This window comes from Plectropomus leopardus, chromosome 19 (assembly GCF_026936395.1).
Source record: "Plectropomus leopardus strain MGB_pleo_1.0 chromosome 19, ASM2693639v1, whole genome shotgun sequence".
In the NCBI taxonomy this organism is placed as follows: Eukaryota; Metazoa; Chordata; class Actinopteri; order Perciformes; family Serranidae; genus Plectropomus; species Plectropomus leopardus.
The window spans coordinates 26,786,311-26,808,688 of record NC_142194.1 but is presented as its reverse complement, the minus strand read 5'-3'; the positions used below and the strand labels follow the sequence as shown (position 1 = coordinate 26,808,688).

The 22,378-nt window shown below is 37.3% G+C and overlaps 1 protein-coding gene across 2 annotated transcripts in view; it reads left to right on the top strand.

Annotated features, from left to right (window-relative positions):
- The window catches only part of ca10a (carbonic anhydrase 10 (inactive)a), a 360,009-nt gene that overhangs the window by 324,421 nt on the left and 13,210 nt on the right, over positions 1–22,378 (top strand). For both annotated transcript variants that reach the window (XM_088070320.1, XM_042508113.2), the window contains exon 6: positions 13,812–13,907. In XM_088070320.1, the coding sequence (XP_087926446.1) occupies positions 13,812–13,907 (96 nt within the window). The remainder of the gene's footprint in view (positions 1–13,811; positions 13,908–22,378) is intronic.

The window sequence follows — 22,378 nt, the reverse complement described above, 5'->3', positions numbered from 1 at the left end:
AGAAACACTGCCAACTTCCCCGGACCTGAGCTCATCTGTCACATCACAGTGAATATTAAGACAAGTTATAATTGTGTTCACATTATAGCCTTTATTTTAAAAAGCTACAATGGCAACATTTCTGGTGCCAATTTATTAAACAATGAGAAGCTTTACTGAATAGATACATTTTTGTATTAGATATTTTTCTCTTTACAAAATGCACCTTTCTATTTCTTTTTCATTAATCTATGGTGGAGTGTGAATATCACTCTGTCCTATCAAAGGGAACTTGTGTCATTATGTACCAGCCAACTTGGGACCACCGTCGCTTTATTCTATATGTGTGGCCCTTTTTTCTGTAATGTTGATCAACAAAGAAAATGCATTCTTATGCATATAAATTGAAAGCACGCACATACATTGTAAAAGAGATCCTGTGCTTGTAATAACTCTTAATGGGAATTTCCAGTAAAAGTCTGATAATAAATCTATTTTTATGATTAATCAGCAAATACTGTTGCTGACCTTTATATCGTTTTGGTCCTTTCTGGGAAACCCTTCATTGTAAAGGTGAACATCTAAAGTAGGAATTCCAGTATGTTTTTCCATGGCCAAGGGATCAGCCAGTATGTGTGATATCTCTGATCTAGACACTAGAAAGAAGTCTCAGACTTGTAATGTCATGAAGTATAAAGTCTGGAGCTGCTCCTTCTGCTCATCGAGAGCCTAATTTTGGGGACCAACAGAATGTTTGTTATCCCTTAAACCCAAATGAACTTTATTATATTGGTGTTGTCAGTTCTGTAACAGAAAATGTTCCCATATACTTATAACATTGTTCTGGCTGTTCTCAGTGTCATCTAGAAAATCTTTCACAATTTCATATCAATGGAGCAACTCTACACTTTATATCACATGACATCACAAGCACTCCAGTTTTTGGATATGGGAGCGAGTTGCCCATGTTTACTAATGTTTTTAGACTGCCTTAGATCATAGAAATAATATGTATGTATTTTAGAAATGGGCATAATTTCCCATTAATACAGTATCAAGCCATAAAAGGTTAAGCCAGCCACTAAAGTTGATCCTTTATATTCTGTTACACAAACATACTAACAAATCATATTTGAAGAAGAAATGTAACATTATTCAGATGAGATTTATTTTCACAAGTATTATTAAATATGTTTGTATGTGCTTTACATGGTTGAGTGTGAGCGTCACTCCGTGCTATCTAAGAAGGAACTTGTGACATTATGTACCAGCCAACAGTGGACTCATGTCATTATATCCTACTCAAGGGTGGACCTTCTTCTGTAATGTGCACCAACAAACAAGTTGCATTTCTTTAAGTACAGACTGAGAACACAAGTATATTGAAAACTTGATTGACATTCACTACTTGTGAAAACTGGTCAGGTAAGTATTTTGGAAATTGAACAATTTTAAAGGTCAAGTCAAAGTTTGATGTTACATAATTTTAATTTTAAGCTCCTCTGTTAGTTTTCTTACAAAAGGAAATGGAGTGTGGACATTTTTTTTCTTTTTAGAGTGCAAAGTTCAAAGAGTACAAACAGAAGTCGACTTATGAAGGCCCATTCATAGATGTGTATCCTGTTGTGATGGTTTTGAGATGAGTTGTTGGTGGCTCATCACCATTTCAATGCCCATCAAAAACACTAACATACCAGTTAAACTTTAAGTGCTAAAGAAAAGTTTCAGTTTACAATACTGGAATGTAAAGTCCTGTAAAGCTGAGTGTCATTGTGAACTTATCGTAACATTTATTATGTGCCTTTCACTTCACGCACACTCTCTGTGCACTGTGACAATGCTGCATGCCAGTGTGTGTAGTATGTGTTACAGACTGTAGTCATTAAAAAACAAACATCTTTGAATGGGGTCTAGATTAGATAATGCTAAAATACACTAACAAACACAGGTGTTTCATCCATCACTGAAAAACTATTGTGAACACAAAGGAATACATTACAAAACAAGATATTTGCTGTTCAAATCCATTAACTATCTGCCATAATAGCATGAAAAGATTTAGAGAACCTTGAGAAATCTCTGCATAAAAGGGACAAGGCTAAAAACCAAAAATGAATGGCCATGACCTTTGACCCATAAAGCTGCACTGCATTAAATACCAACATGATATCACAAAATGAGCTTGGGGACACTGAAAACCACTGACAGTGAACACAGTTCATCACTGCATCTATAAATGCAATTTAAGACTCTACTATGCTAAGTGAAAGCCAGATTCAACAAAATCCAGAGCATACTGACTTCTCTGGACCTGAGCTCATCTGTCATGTCACAGTTTGATTTCTTTCTTTTGGAAGCAAACAGCTTTTAAGGTCTAGTCACAGACTTGTGTTAAATCATTTTATAGTGATTAATTAATTAAAATAAATATATTATTTATTAAAATAAGTAATTATATTGCTGATCATTTTATGTATAATGTTACTCGTTTATAGATTTATTTTTCTGAATTTTTGGTGATACATTGGTAGTTACAATTGGTCTGGTCTAAATATACATATATATATATATATATATATATATATATATATATATATATATATATATATATATATATATATATATATATATATAAAACAAAGACAACAATAAAGTTATTAACAGTAAATAGGAAATAAATAATGAATTCACAGGATTATGGGAGCCTTCTTTAAAAGATATACTTTGCTTTGGCAAGTATTATTTCTGTAATATTTATTATCACAAAAAATGTTGATATATTGCAAGCAATAAAGTTTACATACCCATTTTTAAAGATACAAATGAAGTTTTAGTGAAAAAGAAGCACTCTATAGGTGAGAGAACCAGGATAAACCAGTTTGACTGCAGTATATGGATGTCCCCCCTTTGATAGGCAGACGTCGCTCAAGGCTTCAGGTCCCCTCTTGGCAATTTCTTTAAAAAATTGTAAAAATCACATTTGCAGTAATATTGTGAAAGAAGACCTCAAAAGTAAATTTTCAATTCTAGTTTTGTATTTTTAAAATGACTGCTAATAAAGGTTCCCTCTTGGATAGTACACTTAGATAGTCCCCTATTATTCACGTTCGCATGTATGTGTGTGTGTGTGTGTGTGTGTGTGTGTGTGTGTGTGTGTGTGCGCGCGCGCGTGTGCGTGTGTGTTGGGGAGGGGGTTGCATTTAAAATCCAAAGTTTTCGTCTTTAAACCACCTCCTTATATCTCCTAACTCATGATGCCTTTTGGTGCCTGCTGAATATATAGTGTGAGCCTATAGTCACTCAAACAGAAAGAAATTGTTAATTTACAGACAATCTCCAACAGTAAAATACTGTACTTGTGTAAGACGGTTTGGTGTTGTAGTTAGCAATGCATTGTTGGTTGCTCGACTTGAAGCAACAGAATGTGGGCCCTTAACAGTATGCTGCTGTCTGAAATGACCAGACATTGCAGTATTTTTTGGAAATAGGGTGTTGCATGGAGAATTTGGAGTTTGTTCAGAAGTTTGATTTGAAGTTTGTCTTGTAATTCTAACATTAGGAGAGTGTTTTTTGTTTCTCAGTCAATTTTCTTTTAGAAAAATAGAAATAATTTGTCATTAACTCTAGGGGTCGACTGATATTGGTTTTTAAGGGCTGATACTAATACCAATTATGAATAGTTAAGGTGACCGTTAACCAATATTTGGAACCAATATGCATTTAAAATAAAAATAAAAGTACTTTTCGTTTTCTTTCAACATTATAAACAACAAGTTTCCTGCAACTTTTTTTTTCATAAAGTTCCTTGAAAATAAAAATAAAAAAGAATTATAAAAACTCCCTAAGGTTTTACAGAGTAAAGTTGTTGTATTGCAGACTGCCTTCCCTGGTGCTGGTTGAGTGTAATGCGCACACTTTTTCATTGTTGAAATTTATCAGTGATCACTAAAATAAAATACAGGTACAGATAATCAGCAAAATGCCAAATATTGGCCCCAATAATTGGGCAGGCTGATAATCTCTTGAGTCCTGATCAACTCCCAAGGGTCTATTGCTGACATCTTTGCTGCCAGTATTTTACTGTATATTGTAGAAATACAGAAATATACTGTATTTTTTTAAGTTTTATATATATACATACATATATATATAGTATATATATATATATATATATATATATACGTCAGTGCTGCCAGCTCTTGAGAGACTTTATTCATCAACATTTAGTTGTCAGACTCAGTATTGGCAGAGTCCTGTCAAAGTACTCGGATCAGGGCCAAAAGACCCTGCAATAATTCTACAGTTCACCTCCACTTTCTGTCCCAATATGCGTTTGTTTACAACCTGTCTGATCACCTGACTGCTCATTTCCTTGCCCCATCTGACATCTTTATAGAAATTTCGTCATGTTCCTAGATTGACTGTTCACCCTTTGAAACCTGGATCAATATTAGCTTTTTGTGCAGCATTCAGGCATCCTTCACAAGCATTAAAACTTTTGAAACTTGAGGAAATTGGTTTAATTTCTTTCAAACTCTGGAGAAACAAGCAATGAGCAACTTGGCAAGAGATAATCTGCAAATTGCAAGAAATGTGAAAAAGGTGACAAAAAATGAACTCAAAATTAATTATAAAGTAGTTTGTTTTTTAAAAGAAAGGAGAGAGAAAACTATTAGAAAAAGTGTTTTCAAAAAGTATCCAGAAAATATTCCAAAAGCTATATTAAGCTATTTTAAGTTAAAACTATTATAATAATATTTGGAAATTATATCTTTTCTTTTTTTTCGAGGTCTTTTTCAAATTTTCTAATTTCTGATTTTTTTTCTTACTAATTTCTTGCTAATTTGGTAATTCCTTGTTAAGTTGCTCTGGGTAATTTCTTGTGAATTTTAAAGCAGAAATTAAGCCAGTTTGCTCAGGTATTAAAGGGTTAACTTGTTGAATACAACATTATTAGTGATAGGAATCATGTTGCAAACTGTGAAAATATGACCCCAAAGAAATCAGAATTATCCTTAAAGGGATACAATATTAAACATGTAAAATCAGTTCAGCACAGTCAGTGAAGCTGAGCAGCATTCATCGTAACTATTTAGTTTACACTTGTTGACAAAATAATTGGCAGCGCTGTGCCAGAAACACACATAGTTCTGCGATGTGGATTCTCGGTCCTGATAACTGGGAGGGGGCTGGTTCAGTTCTGTTCCCCTGGAGCTGCTTCACAGTGTAATCTGAAAATGAAACACCTTGGTCTTTTAATAAGTGCTAAAATATTCCAAAAAATCTTCCTGCAGCAGGTTTCCTCGTGTGTTCCTGCTCTCAGAGAGCACTCAGCCCTCCTATTATCCCCCGATAAAAAAAAACAACTCTTCAGACTTTAAGCAAGTCAGGTCAAAACTGCTTTTTAAAAAGCACTCTTTTATTTACACAGTCAGATTTGACCCTCACAAAAGCTGATAAATTTCCAACTCCGATGTTTTTCATTACAACACTTGTGATAACCATTCTCCAAAGTATAGCGCAAGTGTTTAGATTGATTTCCTTCCCTTCAGGCGGCTACTGCTTTGTGTTTGTTTCTGACTGCCGTGCAGACCTGAAACGTGGGTGATCCATCACAGCGAAGAATTCATCTCTTTTATTTTTTGCCAAAGTTGCGCTGAAGTATGGTCACACTGCGACCGTACTGAAAACACTTGTTTGCTTGCATTGAAGGACACTCCGGCATTGGCATGAGCTGACTTCAAAATCAACTTTAATAACATCAGACAACTACATTTCCACCTTTCTTTAGTGTTTGGCTTCTAGAGTGGATTTTGATTTATTTATTTACCCTTTATTTGAACATGGAACCTGTTTGTAGCATGAACCCCTTCCACATTCAATAGCAAATATATGCAGATTTTACTGGCCATCCCTAAAAGGAAAATTTAAGGCATTGTGTTACTTAACCCTTTGAAACCTGAGCGGCATCACTTTTCTTGTGCTGTTTTCAACTGCCTTTTAAGGATATATAAACCTTTGAACAGGTAATTTGATGCAATTTCTTTCAAAAACATTGGAAAAAAGGCAAAGAGCAACTTGGTTATAAATATATCACAAATTGCAAGAAATTAGTATACTTAGAAAAATTAAAATAAAATTAAATTAAAAGCTTGGCAAAATGTCAAGGAATAAAAGAAAAAAGCTAGTGAAATACTATATAATTAAAACATGCATATATAAAATTATGTTATATAATTATTACAATTTTTAAAGCTATGTTTCAGGTAATTCTATATTTATATAATTTCAGGTAATTCTATATTTATATAATTTCAAGTATATATATGTATGTATGTATATATATATATATATATATATATATTTTTTTTTTTTTTTTAATAATTTGCTTATTTTAAGGTAATTTATTTAATTTTATTTGGTTATCCAGTAGTATGATATAGCAAAAGAGGCATAAAAGTTACAGACTGTTAAAGTGGAGGAAATAGTCTGAGTGGTTTCTACCACAGGTGACTTCCATACAGTGTAAAGGGCGTCAAAAAAACTTTATATTCTGAAAAAAGACATGCACAATAAAACCTTTCATGCATAATTCCACTGAAATTCACCATCTCTACATCTGAGAGCTATTATCTGTCAAGGAGCTTTCATCTTTCAACAACAGTAGATCATGAGTGAGAGGAAAAAAACTCTATTATAACTCTTTATGAAACTGTCATGCCATAGTAGACGTATTCTTTCATTCACTTTTCACCAAAATCCAGTCAAAGTCTGCAGGATGAAAAAAGATTGAAAAACCACTGTGCAGCATGTCCCTTATCGACCTTCTCTACCCATTATCACCCATTATTTAGATCAATAAATGTCAACTATATATATTTTTTTTTTTTAACTTTTTATTTATTTAAGACAAAGACAACACAAACATATAACACAAAAGAGATATTGACAAAAATATTACAATACAATACAAAAATTCACATACTTCTCATATTTGTGGTCCTTTTATGCTAGTCTTCAACACTACTGAGTACCTATTCAATGATAATACTGCTTCCCAGAAAGCACTCACTGACTCGGCATATATCTCGAGTTCTAAAGAAAAGAGCACAAAAAATATACAAGTATGACAGTACAGTAGTAATAATAATAATAACATTTAAACCAAAGGTAAAAACAAAAACAAAACAGAAAGAGAAATGAAAAATTAAAAACAAAAAACAAAATGTATAATTGCATATTTAAAATTATGTTACAAATTATATATAAAGTATTTTTCCAGTCTTTTCCTCTTCTTTTTTTTTTTACTTTGTTTTTCTCATTTCTGTCTTCTTTTTTTTAAACAAATTTTCAGGAAATATCCCTTATCCACATTCTCTACCCATTATCACCCATTATTTAGATCAATTGTTCACTATATTTATAATTTCATGTTTAAAGTTATTTTACAAATAATTATAATTTTTAAGTACTTTTTCCAGGTCTTTTTGTTTTTACTTTCTTTCTGTTTAAAAAAAATCAGGTAATATCCTTATCCACCTTCTCTACCCATTATCACCCATTATTTAGATCAGTTGTTCACTATTTATAATGACATGTTTAAAATTATTTTACAAATAATTATAATTTTTAAATACTTTTTCAGGTCTTTTTCTTTTTTTTTAATTTTGTTTGTTTCTATTTAAACAATTTTACAGGTAATTTTCCTTTACTTTTTAGCAATTTCTTGCTAATTTTTCTGTCATTTCTTCTTTAGTTGCTCATTGCCTTCTTCCCATGTTTTTTGACAGAAATCAAGCCGATATGCTCAGGTTTCAAAGGGTTAAACTGAGCAGAGAGTTAGCCCCTGTAAACTGAAGGAGACCCCACTCGTTGCTAAAGAGGAGATCCAACAATATTTAATACAAATCTTGTTAAGTGTTTGAGAGGGATTTGCCATCGGCAGTAGTTCCAAACATTTTAAACCCCAGATCAATCGCCTCGTACATCATCTGTGAAACACAGTCACACACTGAAAATCACACTGGAGCTAACATCACTGCGGCAGAATATCCGTCACAGAGCTTTTGATGGGGGAGCTTTTTCTGTTTTGTTTTCTCTTCCCCTAATTATCATTAATCACTATTAAACGGCACATTTCGCCCACATCTGCACCGCGGCGTCCTAATTGTGGTGGATTTTGGATTTAAATCACATCAGAACATCACTGCACAGCTTGTTCTGAAGAAAACAAACATGCAGAAGTAAACATGAATGAATAAAGCCAACTAAATTTGGGGATTATGTTCAATTACCAGTGTAGCATCCGTAAGCATTAGCGCAGATGATGGAATGATAGTTCTTGATTTCAAGTGCTTTGGCAGTGATCTAGTAAAACAACCTGAATAAAAAATCAGGTAGCGATGTACAGTAGATCCATGTGCATGATCAGAGAGTGTGAGGGGTGTGTGCGGCAGCAGGCCTCTTCCGTTTGTTAGTTTTATGGATCCACGCTCCAGTTAATCTGGAGGAGGGAGAACGGATGGATGGAAGTTGAGATGGAGAGCGTCATTTCCAGCCCAGCGCCTTCCAGCCCCCTCTCACCGTTAGCGCTGAACACCTCTCTTCTACTATCGACTTGCTGTCTTCATATTTCCCTACCCCCGGGGCCAGGCCAGCCATCATGCCATAAAGAGGCTGTCATGACCCCCAGACACACACACGCAAATACACACACACTCCAGAGAGCACCGGCCAGCCGTGCAAAAGTGACCCTTTCACACCCAATTCGCTGTTGTCTGAATCCTTTCCACTCAGTGTAGCTTCAATGCAGGTTTCATTGCAGGTTTAACAGACTGAAACCCCTGAAGCCTAAAAACTTGTGGCACTACCAGAGGAGCTGCTTTCACTATCAAAGAGACATTAGAATCGCTTTCAGTGGAGAGCTTTACTGTTGCGATGTTGGGTTTGATTTGGAGGTTTTTACTCAGGTATGTAATAAAAAGCTTAGAATTCTCACTACTGACAAAACTATAAAATATGAAGATCAATATGAGCCTAAAATGGTGTCTATAAACAGATGGGTTCCAATTTTGGATCTGATTCCCACGGAAGCCCTGAAAGGCAAGGTGAACTTTTTTTTTTGCAGGCAGTGTTGGCTAAAATTGTCAATTTATATTCAGTATAGGAGACTTATCTCCTACATAGCAGATAATATCTACAATGTAACCCAAACGTATAGGGCAACAAAGCCTTGCAGAATAAAGGGCTTAGTGCACCAACATTATAATATAATAAACAAAAGGTTTTACCTTTGAAGTTAACTACAAATTCTGACTGTAAAACACAATGGAACTGTTCAGTAGCACTGGCAGGGTTTTATTTTATGAACAGATCGGCTTCTGACCTACAGATCTGATCTGCAGAAGCCTTGAAAGTCAAGGTGAATTTGATTTTTTGTTGGGTTTTTTTTGCAGGCAATGTTAGCCAAATTTGTCAGTTGATATCCTGAATAGTAGACTTTTTGCTATGTTGGATATTTCTCTCCTACATAGCAGATGTCATTTGTACAACAGATATTGGCTTAATTGCATTGTTTTGAGAGTAAGACAGCAGTGCAAAATGAAGTGTTTAGTGCACACAATGCATAAGGCATTGAAAGTTCAGCCAAATGCAGAATAAACAAAAAATTGTATCTTTTAAGTTAACCACAAATTCAGAGTGGAAAAAATAAGACTTCAGATGCCTTTAACAAAAATTGTAACCTTGAAAATGAAATGGTTTGATTTCTTTCAAAAAGATCAGGAAAACACAATCAGTAACTCGACATGAGATGTGCCGCAAACTGCAAAATATTACATGACCTGAAGGTTGTCTTTTAAAAAGAAAGAGAGGCCCTGTTTTTTTATGAAATTGGAGAAAATAAAACACTGTCTTCGAGGTTCCAACATTAAGTTTTCTAAAATTTGGCTCCCCTTCCTAGAACATGTCAGGTCCATTCAGTTGAATATTGTCCCCATCAGTGGTGCGCCCCCCGCCACTGTACCACCATCCTGAACCTTCTGGCCTGCTAACCCTGCTTTTCCAGTCCTAGTGGTACATCTGCATTGAGCAGGTCATTTTGCATTTGTGATTACGCATGCACTCATTATTATCTGCTTTTTTTTTTCTTTTTTTTTTGTCTGTTTACTTGTCTTTGTTTTTGTTTCTTATTTCCTGTTGTTGTTGTTGTCCTTGTAGTTATTATTTATGATTACCTTTTAAGACTGTACTGCTTGTTCCCATGTTGTTGTTTTTTTTGTTTGTTTTTTTTGTTTTTTTTGTTTGTTTTTTCTTTTCCTTTTCTCCATGAATGTCTCTGCAAACAACCTTGCTGTGCTGTATTATTTGTCTAGTTTTCTGCCAATTTTATCTTTTACGGACATGTATGGCCTTACACAAGTTTGTGTTTTTGATGTTTTGTATAAAAATGTCTTGAAAATCTCATAAATAAATCATATGTAAAAAAAAAAAAAGAAAGAGAGGATAATTAGAGAATTAGCAAAAATCTAAGCAAAATATATATTAAGAAAATTTCCAGTTTCTTGCTACTGTACATTTCAGTGGCTTTTTGTTATTTTTGAAAGAAATCAAGCCAGTTTTCCCAGGTTTTCAAAAGGTTAAGTAAGATTAACTTGTCAGATTTCACAGAGTAGATGAAAACTCAGAGGATCACCAAAGTTACTGCAGTTCATCCTGAGGATACATGAGTGTTATAAATGAACCACATTTCATTACATTCTCTCCAACAGTTAAGAAATGTTACTGAAAACCAGAGATACCATCTTCAGTGTGCTCTGTGTGATAGTGAGCATTGTGGGAATTGGTGACTGACAAGCCTAATTCTGCTTTGGAATAAAGGCCCTATATGAATCCAGTGAATCTGGCTTCTGAGAGTATTTCAACTCAAAAGTGCATTAAGTCGTTTATTTGGACTTTGACTTGCAAATATTGAACGTTGAACCTAATAGATTTGATAAGGGATTTGGATTTGATAAGCAGATTCAACACTGGATTTGGATTAGATGGAGTGCTATTGAACCCCAAACCTAATTTGTACTAACTCTGTAATATCTGTCACACCCTGTTATATAGACCGTCTGTACTTCTGTCATAATCACAGTCTGTTCAATAGGCTCCAGGAACACAGCGTTACGGCTGCATCTTAATGGACTGTACCTTTTGGATGGGTGAAGGTGTGACTGTGAGTGTGTGTTTGAACAGAGGGACACTGTGATAAATGATGTAGTGCTGCAGGCACACAGGCCCAGACCCAACACGCACTAGCTCTTCTCTTGCTCTTTCTTCAACTGTTTCTGTATCTAATTACGATCTCTATTTTCTCCCTCTTTTGCTCTGCATCTCGCTCTTTTTTTCTTCTCCATTTGGCAGACATTCTCACTTTATTATGGCCCACACTGGCCTTTTATTGCCCACCAGCAGCAAACTTTGTGCAATTTGTCATTGAGGGAGCGCGGATGAGTTCTTTTGGCTGCCTCTGCCGCTCTCACCTAAAAATCTAATCAGATCAACGTAGGGCTCTAATCACTTCCTCTCTCGCCTTGATTGCATTTATAGACGTTCTGTCGCTCTGCGCTCCCCCAATCGAGCATTTCATAATTACTCTCCTCTTACATTTGTTTATTTATATCCTTTGGTACAGTGCGTGCCAAGCCCTTTGCCAATGAGTGAGGATGAGAAGTTTATGGAGGTGTGGAGAGAAAGCCTAAGAGCCTTTGGGAAAGATCTGAAAATCATTACCGCCCCTTTGTGTTTGAAATAAGTGCTTTACTGCCTTTATATTCATAGCACTTCATTGTGTATATTACTGTTAAAATATACAAGAACCACAGCCTGAAGGCAATAAATTAGAAGCTTTGGGTTGTTGTAGTTGGCTGCAAATTTTGTTGATTTAGGGAAAGAGAAGAGGCAACTTTATTATATTTATTCAAAAATCAGGACTCCTACAGTGCAGTTATGTGGAATTATATGTAATGGTAGAGAAATCTGCTCTCATTTTTTTTTAGTCAGCAAACAGAACAAATGTTACTTAATAACAAGAAAGACTAACTCTGTATGCACAACTTGCTGCATTGTTTTGTTGACACGATCCCTGTCCCCAGAACAGCTCCACAATAAAACAGAACTGGACAGAGCCAACAAATCAACATGGAGGAAAGCCTAGACCTTGCTGTTCGCGTGGTGAATGTCAAGTATTTATGTGATCATGAGCTGCAAAGCCCCTTTCCTTAGGAGTAATAGGTTATTTAACAAAAGAAAAATGGTAGATCTTTTTTTTTTCTTTCAAAGCCAAATGTTTGGGTTATGTCAACTCCCTCATTGTTCATTTTCAACACCTTTTCATCCCAAATTGTCACATCACTTCCATGTCTACATATCACATTTTAGGTATCTTCTGCGTTTACTGTTTACGTTCCAGAATGGTGCTACCGTGATATCGGCAAATGCACATGGTGGGATTACACCACACATGGTTATGTTTAGACAACATCAGCACATGGCAACCAACGCCGGGACATCAACGAACGGCACGGATGGTTAGGATTAGGGGAAGGAGGCACATGGTAAGGTGTAAAAAAAAAAAAAAAAAAAACATCACATTCAAACAGTCAGAAGCAAACACCAGACTCCCGCAAGAAATTCTGTGGTTTGTTAGACCCATTCACCGCCCCTCCCTCCCGCTCTATAGAGGCCCTTGTACTCCTAATATTATGTCACTCCAGACAGTCTTTCAACCTGATGCCGTCCTGCCTTCATGCGAACGAGAAAGGTGCCATCAGCCATCCACCAGCATATAATACCACCGTGACCGTGTTCTCACCTGACATTGTCAGTTTCATGCAGACGCAAAAGGTGGAGTCACTATTCTTGCGCCAAAAGCACTGTAAAAGCAGCTGTATTTTTAAGTTCGGAATGAGAACGGGCTGGTGTCTTCATGTAAGTCTACATGATGACATGATGGCGTGATGTTACTGACATATGAAATTAAAAATAGCGTTGACTTTTGGTTTCACATGGGACACAAATTCCAGTCTCCTGGGGCAAAGTCCTGTGTTTGTTTGACCCAGTAGATACAGAAAATAATTTTAATAAAGCTAGGGAAGAATTTTCAAAGAAAAAAAAAACAAGAAAGAAGCTTGGGGAAAATTATCAAAATTCCATTTTAAAATTTATGTTACAAAACGTTTTTAATTTTGTCACAAAATGGTTTCAAAACCATGAGCTCCTCTTCCAGCAGTTTCCACTTTTACTAGTTGGAAGTAGAGTGGCGCGGCCTGCCCACGTCCAAACATCATTAAAAGGCAGGAATATTTAGCAGCCAGAGTGGATGAAGCATCTGCTTTAGTGAAACATTAACCTCATGCGGGGAGATGGTTTAGCCGCTCTCACCTCGCCTGTGAGAGCACGCTGGCCTTGGATCAAATGATGACAGAATCCTCGCCTCTTTATGTCCCTCTTATTATTTCTCTCCACATCTACGCCAGCCATAAAAATGTTCCTAACACCACCTCCTTCCATTACATTGTCTGTCCCTGTGAATGCATTGGGGGGGTCTGATCCCATATCGATTTTTCCCTTTTAAATCATCTGACATGATGTAGCAGGGAGGAAGGATTTAGGAGAATGAGATATAGATTCTCTCAAAGGGTTGTCAACTCCAAGGTTTCCACTTTTTTTGGTACTCAGTGCTAAGATCAACCTTGTGCCTCTCTTTTATAATGTTTAAAAATGTTTGGCCACAGATGTCAGATATTCTCTTTGTGACATGTTCTCTCTGTGTGTGTGTGTTCCAGGTTCAGCTGATCCACTACAATCATGAGCTCTACACAAATTACACAGAAGCTGCTAAGAGCCCCAATGGATTGGTCATAGTGTCCATATTCATGAAGGTAAGACTCATTCATATCTGTAATAACTGTCTGCCTGCCAGTGTGTGGGCTGTATTCAATCAAGAGTTAAATTTATTTTTCGACATGGCATGACCCGGCAGCTGCTATGACGACATTTTCTATCAAGTTCCAAATCCAGCAGAAGGTTAATCACCGCAGTGAACTGGAGTTTTCCACACTCCTCTTTAGAAAGTGAATTTGAGTCACCAGCTAGAACGGCTAGACAAGAACTTGATCTAGTTTAATCAGTGTGTTTAAGCATCACATGACAGCTTCAGTATACAGTATACAGATGGGAAATGTAGTGCAAGACTGAACAGGACCTAACACTGTGTCCAGTATAGACCAAGTTTCATTAACCCCTTTGAAATTTGAAACATCACTTACTTTACTTTTGTGCTGCTTTCAGATGCCTTTCACAGTTATCTTAATCTATAAATCCTGAGCAAATGATGCAATTTCTTTTAAAGATTTGGGAAAAAAAGGCAATGAGCAACTCAGTAAGACATTTTTCACAAATTGCAAGAAATTAGTAGATTTTGAAAAATGATATTCTAAAAACCTAGGGACAAACTATATATGCAGTTATCTTATTTAAATATTTTAAATTATACTACAGAATTATCTGGCACCTTTTCAGGATAATTTTAATTTTATTTCTTTTTTGGGACAAATTTTCAGGTAATTTTCTTGTGCTTTTTACTAATCACACATTTGGGTCATTTCTTCCTCTGTTGCTCATTCTTTCCATGTTTTTGAAAGAAATCAAGCCAGTTTGCTCAGGTTTCAAAGGGTTAATGTCTAGGGGGGAAAGTAAAACTAGCGACAGACTATATCTACAGTTATCATATCTACATAATTAAAATTAGATTGGACACATTTTTACATATTCACATCCTCACGGTAACAAGAATGCACAGGTGTCATGACTGGTTAGATATACATGAATGACCTGTTTATGAAGCTTATCCTGGTGATGATCATATTGGAATATGGTCTTTACATGAACGCAGAGAAATCGGTTGACTCACATTCCACGTATACACCCCAGTTTATTTCAGAGTTCTTCAGTTAGCACATTTAAGTTTCCCACTAACGAAATATTCTGTTTACATGCTCAAACACATAAATGGAATACTCCAAAAACATGATCATAAACGGGGTTATTCATGTCCATATAAATGCACTTATGCATACAATTATAACATATGATACTGCATGGACTATTATAGCACACCATGAGTCCTTACTACAGTTGATGATGTGAGTATATGTGAGTATTTATAATGCATTATAAGCCTCATCAGTCAACCTCTAGTTTATAACTTGTCAAGAGCATCCATAAAACACTTGGTGCTTATAATTCATAAGTCAATAATGTTTTATGACTGTTATGAAAGTGTTGTCATAAAGCATCATGAATACACTATAATTAATTATGAATGCCCTTATTATGTAATATAGATGTGGTCTTCATAGAAAGCATCATCCATATTTCTCATAATCATCAGATGAAGACTTTTTTTTTCAATGTCAACAGAATTACAGCTGTCTGAATATGAAATTTGGGGGGGGGTCTGGAGCAATCTGGAGCTAACTGACTGACTCCATGGCAACATCACTCCTCAGGTTTACATGACCCAAAAGCCCATCAGATTTATTCCAAAGGACAGTAAGAAAGAGAAAGATAATAATCCGCCTTTTTGACATAATAGCACTAGTGTTGGTAATAATATTACAGCAGCTCTGTGCCTGCTGTTCCTGTTATGACATGTCAAAATGTCTGTTGTGAAAAGGGGAATTCAGATATCCTCATTTTATTATTTTCACTACACATGATAATATCGGCATGTCATTGGTATTGGTCCATTTTGGCTTTAAAATGAATAAATATAAATTTATAGGAATCGACCAGCATGCTGATTTAAAAAATGTATGCATTTTATTTATTTTTTATTTTATTTTATTTCATTTTTCTTTACTTTTTTTTGATAAAGTGAACATATGAAAATCATCAACCCTAAGTTGAAGTATTTTTTCTTATGTTGCACAATGGATGAATATTATATACATTGAAAAGCATTCTATTTCATGCCTCCATCTGCTGGTGGGCCATCACAGTAAGAGTATACAGAATGTGATGTTAGTTTCACTAAAGATGATCACTAAAATTAGTTTGGGAAAAATGGATATATCGATATCGGTATCTTTTATCGGCCAAATGAGTTGTTATATATCAGCATATCAGAAATAAGATTAAGAAGTAGCTTCACTTCTTCTGATAAAAAGCAGTATATAGCCTAGTGTCTGTGCTATATGCTTGTAAATAAAACAGTGGAAAAGTAAAGTGAAAACAGCAACAAAGTCATACCTTAAATTTGGAATAGGGGTGAGTCAAGTTATGCTGAACATGAATGGGGTTATTTGTATGGTTTTCACTGACGTCCGTATTCAGTCTAATTGTATCATGGGTGACTCCACTTTGTCTGATCCCATTTACCTTGAAGAGATAAAATAGGCTGATTATCTGCAGCTTGTAGCCATATATTGGTTTAAAAGAGATCTGTCAGGGGCTAAATTACCTTTCAGCACGACGGTCTCGCTGCTCCCACCCCTCCGCTCTCTTGCTCCTTCTGTGTCTTTACCTGAAATCTTCTTAACGTTCAACTCAGGAACTCACAAACAATTAGCAATCCAATTATCCTGTGGAGCAAAACAATGAGCTCCTTTTGCTTTGTGTCAGCAGTGGTGGCACTGCTCCCCCCGTCTCTTTGTTGTGTATGAGAGTTCTCCATCTTGAATGAGAAGCTCGGAGATCAGAGAGGCAGCCGACGTCCTCAGTGCCGTGCGTACCAAGGCTGAAAAGTTCAGCTGCTAACTGCTAATTAGCTCCCCAATGTCAATGGGACCATCATTTAGTCTTGAGGAGACAGAGGAAACAGTGACCTAGGTCAGCCCTCCTCGACCCCCCCCCCTCCAGCCAGCAGAAGAGTGCGTCAGAGGAGGTATGAGAGAGGAGCCGGGCTTTGGAAGTGGAGTGCTGCAGGTGTTGGCGAGTACAACAGCCTGATGAAATGGCCCTGTAACAGCAGCATGCAGCTCTGCGCTGCTGTCGAAATCTGTCAAAGGAAAAAATACAATGCAGTGTAGAAACATATTTATTGCATCTTATTAAAGGCACCACACATTTTATGAACACAATAGCAAAGTCCAGAGTCCATGGTTTGAAAAGTAGAAGCCCCATTCGTTGTCTGACTGTTGCACCACTGAGACTCGACTAGACAAACTCACCCAACCACTGGATGTTCTTTTGATGCATGCCGTTAATGTAAGCAAAAGCAAGTTTTTCTGTGGTCACCAAATCTTTCCAATACACCTTTGAGATTAAACATTCCAAAGAGACAAATCTAGAGAACTCCTTATTATAACAAAAAGAGTTTGAAAATATTGTCCAGTACTTTCTAAGTGTGATATTGTAGGACACTGGAATTTCTTGAGTTTCTTGAAGACGTCTAATCTCTCATCCAAACAGCCTCTTCAATTCTAACCGGAGTGGTTGGAGTTGAAGGCTTTAAACATTGTGTGGGTTTAGACCCTTCAAGAGTCATTGAAGTCACATGTGAATTCTGAGCTCACATATGACTTTAACAACTCTCTACGGGTCCACAACCACTCGGGGTTTAAAGCCTGCGACTTCCAGCCAGTCTGGTTAGAACTGAAGAAGCCTCTCAGATGAAAGATTGAACGTCTTTAAGAAACTGAAGCAATATCGGTTGCCTGTGATTTAGCACTTAATGTTACCATGACCTTGAGGACTGAGATTGTTCACCAGCTCTTCGGTGCTTAGTTGATCCGTTTGTGTTAAGCTTTGAATATCCAGAATGACAGTGTTTAAAATGCATTGCAGTTGTGCTAATTCATAAGCAGTGAAGTTCAGGGAAGACCATTTTGTTCATGCCCACATGAGGAGAAAAAAAACAAAAAAATTTTAAAGAAGTTTAAAAAATCACGCTCACACATGCACTCACCTGCCACACACACACAGCTGCACTCCAACTGGTTTCCTACTAATGTCTCTGCTTCTGTCTTAATCATGTTTCACCAGGTCAGACTCTTCGGTAGTAGCACTGAGCAGACAGGCGGTAATTAGCCACATCTTTCTTGGAGCAGAGGCTCACTTCGCTCACTTTTCAGTGACTCATGCCTTCCAAGGCCTTGTCACATTTCCGATCGCATCGCTCTGACTCACAATGTCAGGAGGGGCCCCCATTCTAGGCGTTGAGTCGTGAGGCACCATCAAGGACTGCAGTGGGTGAATGCCGCTATGTGGGGACCTCGGTGGAAACCATGCGCACAATAGAGAGATACTGAGCAGGGTTTCGCTGTGACTGTAAGGCCATTTCGCTCACTGATTCACTCATTGAGCTGTCGAACGAGGAAACAGAAAGAAATATGTGAATCTTCAAGATATGTCTGGTCTGATCAACATTATGGTGCTAAGTCTGTACTTTTTTCACACCTAATGTGTGAACTTTCCTGGAATAGAAGAGATGATGGACATGAGAGAGACAGAAACAGGAAACGTAGTGAGCAGCATGAGTGGCTGGTAAAGGCATAATGCCTGCCTGAAGAGCACAGGGAACAGGTCAAAGACTAAGTAATTTCAGTTGCAGAGCGGGCAGGGGGAGGACGAGCACATCTCTTTTTAATCACTTCGCCCAAAGACATCCCGACAATTAGAGTTGTGAAGTCCACCGAGCATGAGTGAGGGATAGATGGAGTGAAGAGGAAGGCAGAGAGGAGTCAAAGAAGGGCGACGGGGTGGATGTGAAGTGTGAGGTGCTTCCTTCAGCTATTAGCAGGCATGTCTCAGAAGTGGGAGCAGTCCGAGGAGCGCTGAACAATGGAGTCGGTCAAGCAGAGTAAGAGTGGAGTTAAGAATTAAAAGTGGCTCTGCAGCTTTTGGGGCGCAGTTAATTTGATGCAGTTTCAATAGATTTTCACTCAAGTCTCTAGTCTTTGACAGAGATGACTGAATCATCATGGTGGTGTGGTTTGACAGGAATTGTTGACTATATTTTACCTTACACAGTATTCTAAGAATTGTGTCCGTATTGCAAGGTTTCACCCGGACCTATTCAGTGGTTCTACATTCACCCCTCAATTCTACCAGCAATGTGTGGATGTTTTGCTCTGTCCTCCACGTGACTCTATATTCCACCGGGAGCGGGAGCATCTCTGAGCGTTTCATAAGTGAAGCACCCTGCAGGCTGATACTGTAGACTTAATTAGATTTTGCGATTCTTGTGATTCTGCCATGACTGAATCGGCTACATATACAAATGCTTTCCTTTTCTGTCTGTTTAAATCATGTTTATTGATGTTTTACCCACTTTGTTGTGCTGCAGCCTACAGTCCAGCCAGGAACAAAGGAGATCAAAGAATTCTGGCTGCGTATAAGTCAACGAACATGTTCATCTTGATAATAATACAGATCAGTAAAAATAAATCCAGTTAAACATGGAATAGATGGAGGATTTGTGGCTGTGTTTTAGTTAAAAGCATATCCATCTTAACAATTATACAGATGAATAATTAATAATTAAATTATGAATGAAACAGATACGTAGAAGATTTTAACTGTGTTTTTGTTAAAAACACAGTGCTGTTCTTAATTATGATCTACTTTCTGTCTATTTCATGTACAGTGGCTGTTAACAGGAGCATTAACTCTCCTGCTGGACAGAATACAGAGGGCTGGTGGAGGGAGAAGGATTAGATACTGTTGATGTGAAGTTTTAGTGAAACATGATCCAGAGTCCGTGCAAGGCGTTTTATTTTGAAAATTGACTGGATGTACCGCTACTTGACTTCCTGCCAGGTGCGATCTGCTCTGTGCATCTTGACGCGGCTGCTGCATGGATCTATTATAAATCTGGATACGGCCGTGGGGACGGGGCCTCATTCATTCCTATGAGAGCTGCTCAGTGGCGCATGAAGCAGAGAAAACTCTTTTTCCGGGTTTAGAAAAGTGTAAAATACCCGGATCTACTGGCCCATAGAGCATTCGTAGAAGTGAATAATGACAGCCAAATGCGGCCGAGTGCAGCCGAGTGTACCCGAACATTGACTCCCACTCACTGGCTCGCTCACACAAGTTACCCGAGTCAAGTGCTCGAAGCGAACAGCGCTCGTTCATGAGCGCTCCTCTCATAGTAGCTTAGCTTATTAGCAACAGCAGCTAATCGGCGGTATAACGACAGCGGTGCTGTCGGTTTTAATATTCACGTGATAATGATATATTTATCTCTCTCTACACACACAAACACACACACACACACATACACAAATATACATACAACTTATCAGGGAATCACATCGTGATCACGAGCGGAGAAATTAAATTAACAGAATCAAAATGTGTTGTGCCCACAAAAATATAATAAAAGGTGGTGCCTTGTAATATTGCAAATTTTGTAATATAGCTCAACTTTAAGTAAATACTATGTTCGGTACCTTTTAGTAACTGTCACTAGTGCTCCGCGCTGCTCACTGATAACCGGTAGTTTGAATACAGACCGTAGACTGTATAAATGGTCTCTGATACAGACACGGTAAGACGTCCATATTACAGGCTTTACAGCCAACATCGTATGGATGTGTTGTAAAATGGTAAAAATTATGAATTATGATTCAAAAAAATCCATTACTACAGTTGGCATGAAGCCTGTGTTGTGTCAGGGACTCCAAGAGTTGCATGTGTGTTCACGCGGTAGAGTCCCGCAGGTCCTATGCGTGTTCATTTTATGTCTGGAGAAATACCGAATTCCAAATCTTTATTCATAAAATGGCGCATTTTACGTCTTTAGGACTTAATGTTTTTAATAATGGCTATTAAAAAATGCATTCAGAAAAGTCAACATGTCTCAAAAAAAAATTATCCAGTGATTTAAGGAGGTCTCTTTCCAATGTTAACAAATGGGGAAAAGTCTTTCTGGGCCAGTGTGCGTCACGTGACGCCGTAATTCCACTTCCGGCCACTATGAAAGGTATGTGTGGTGAAATCATCTACATTGTCGGCTCGATATGCTGTGGATCCTGGTGGAATTGAGGGGTTAGGGGTAAATTCAGTGCCAGCAAGTCCCCCACACACACACACACACACACACAAACACACACACACATCATGATTATGGGGAATATGATAGACAATATGAGTATAATATGAGGCCAAATCTGACACTTGATAAGGTGCCGGGTGACAAGTCATTCACTTGCCAAAGCCACAACCTTTCCCCAACCCTAGTCTAGGTACCATGTATAGAAAGTAGGGGTGTGAATCATTGGTTTCATCACCATACGATATTATGTTGATACTTTGGACAATGATACGATATTTGCTGATATTACAAAAAATACCCCAATACAATTTCGATTTGATTCCGTTTTGGAGCCTGCGATCGATATGGACCTATATTATCTGATCATTTAACACAATTGGTTACAGGAGAAGCTGCCACCCGGCTTTTGTTTACATATGATGTGCGCCCTCTGTTGACTCACAGTTTCTCCAAAAACAAAACATTTCCACACTGATGATTTTTTCCAGAGTCAATAATAGTAATATATCCTCATCATCTTTCTCCCGGCTGCTCGCCATCATCTGCTGGACGCTCTGTTATGGTGACACAGAATGTCAAATAAGGACATGTCTGAAAGAGGATGATATGGATCGATGTTTACATTTTGCATCGATGTTACGTGATCATTGCTCATTTAATCGATATATCGATGCAGATCGATGTATCGTTACACCCCTAATATAAAGTGTATATAAAGCAAGAATTTTACCAGTCCACCATCATTGTGTGGTTAAATACAGCTGATCTTCATAGTACACTTATGCTAATCTTCTGTAACAGGATTTCTATCCTCAGCGACTGTGGATGTTTTTGCAGCATGTGTTTCCAGGGCAGCTAATGTTAAATATACACAATAAACAGCTCCCAGTCATTCACACCATGGAGCAGTTCAGATGCTTTTGTGCTGTTAGGCTCCTTCCATTGTCAGCAGCCCCTTTTTTACCAATTAGCTGACCACTTCCTGTATTCGTGTGCTCTGTAACAGCCTCAGTGTCCTAATACCCTGCACCGCTGCTACAAAGAAATGTCATCTTAATTCTTATCTGCTGTTCTTTCAACCGTCCACTGTTGGGGAAACTGGAAAATGTTGAACAACTGGTTACAAGCAGAAAAACCATTTGTACATCTGTGAGCCAGATGGCTGATTCCAAGAGACACATGAATTTAGTTCAGTTATACACTCCTCTTTGTAAACACTACCTTATCAATTAATATCAACACTTATGTACAGGACTTGGCCATATGGTTAAATACAATATTGCAATAATGATTTAAATATTTTTTGTCAGTGTTATGTGTGTATGCAAAAATCACATACAGTGATGTTAA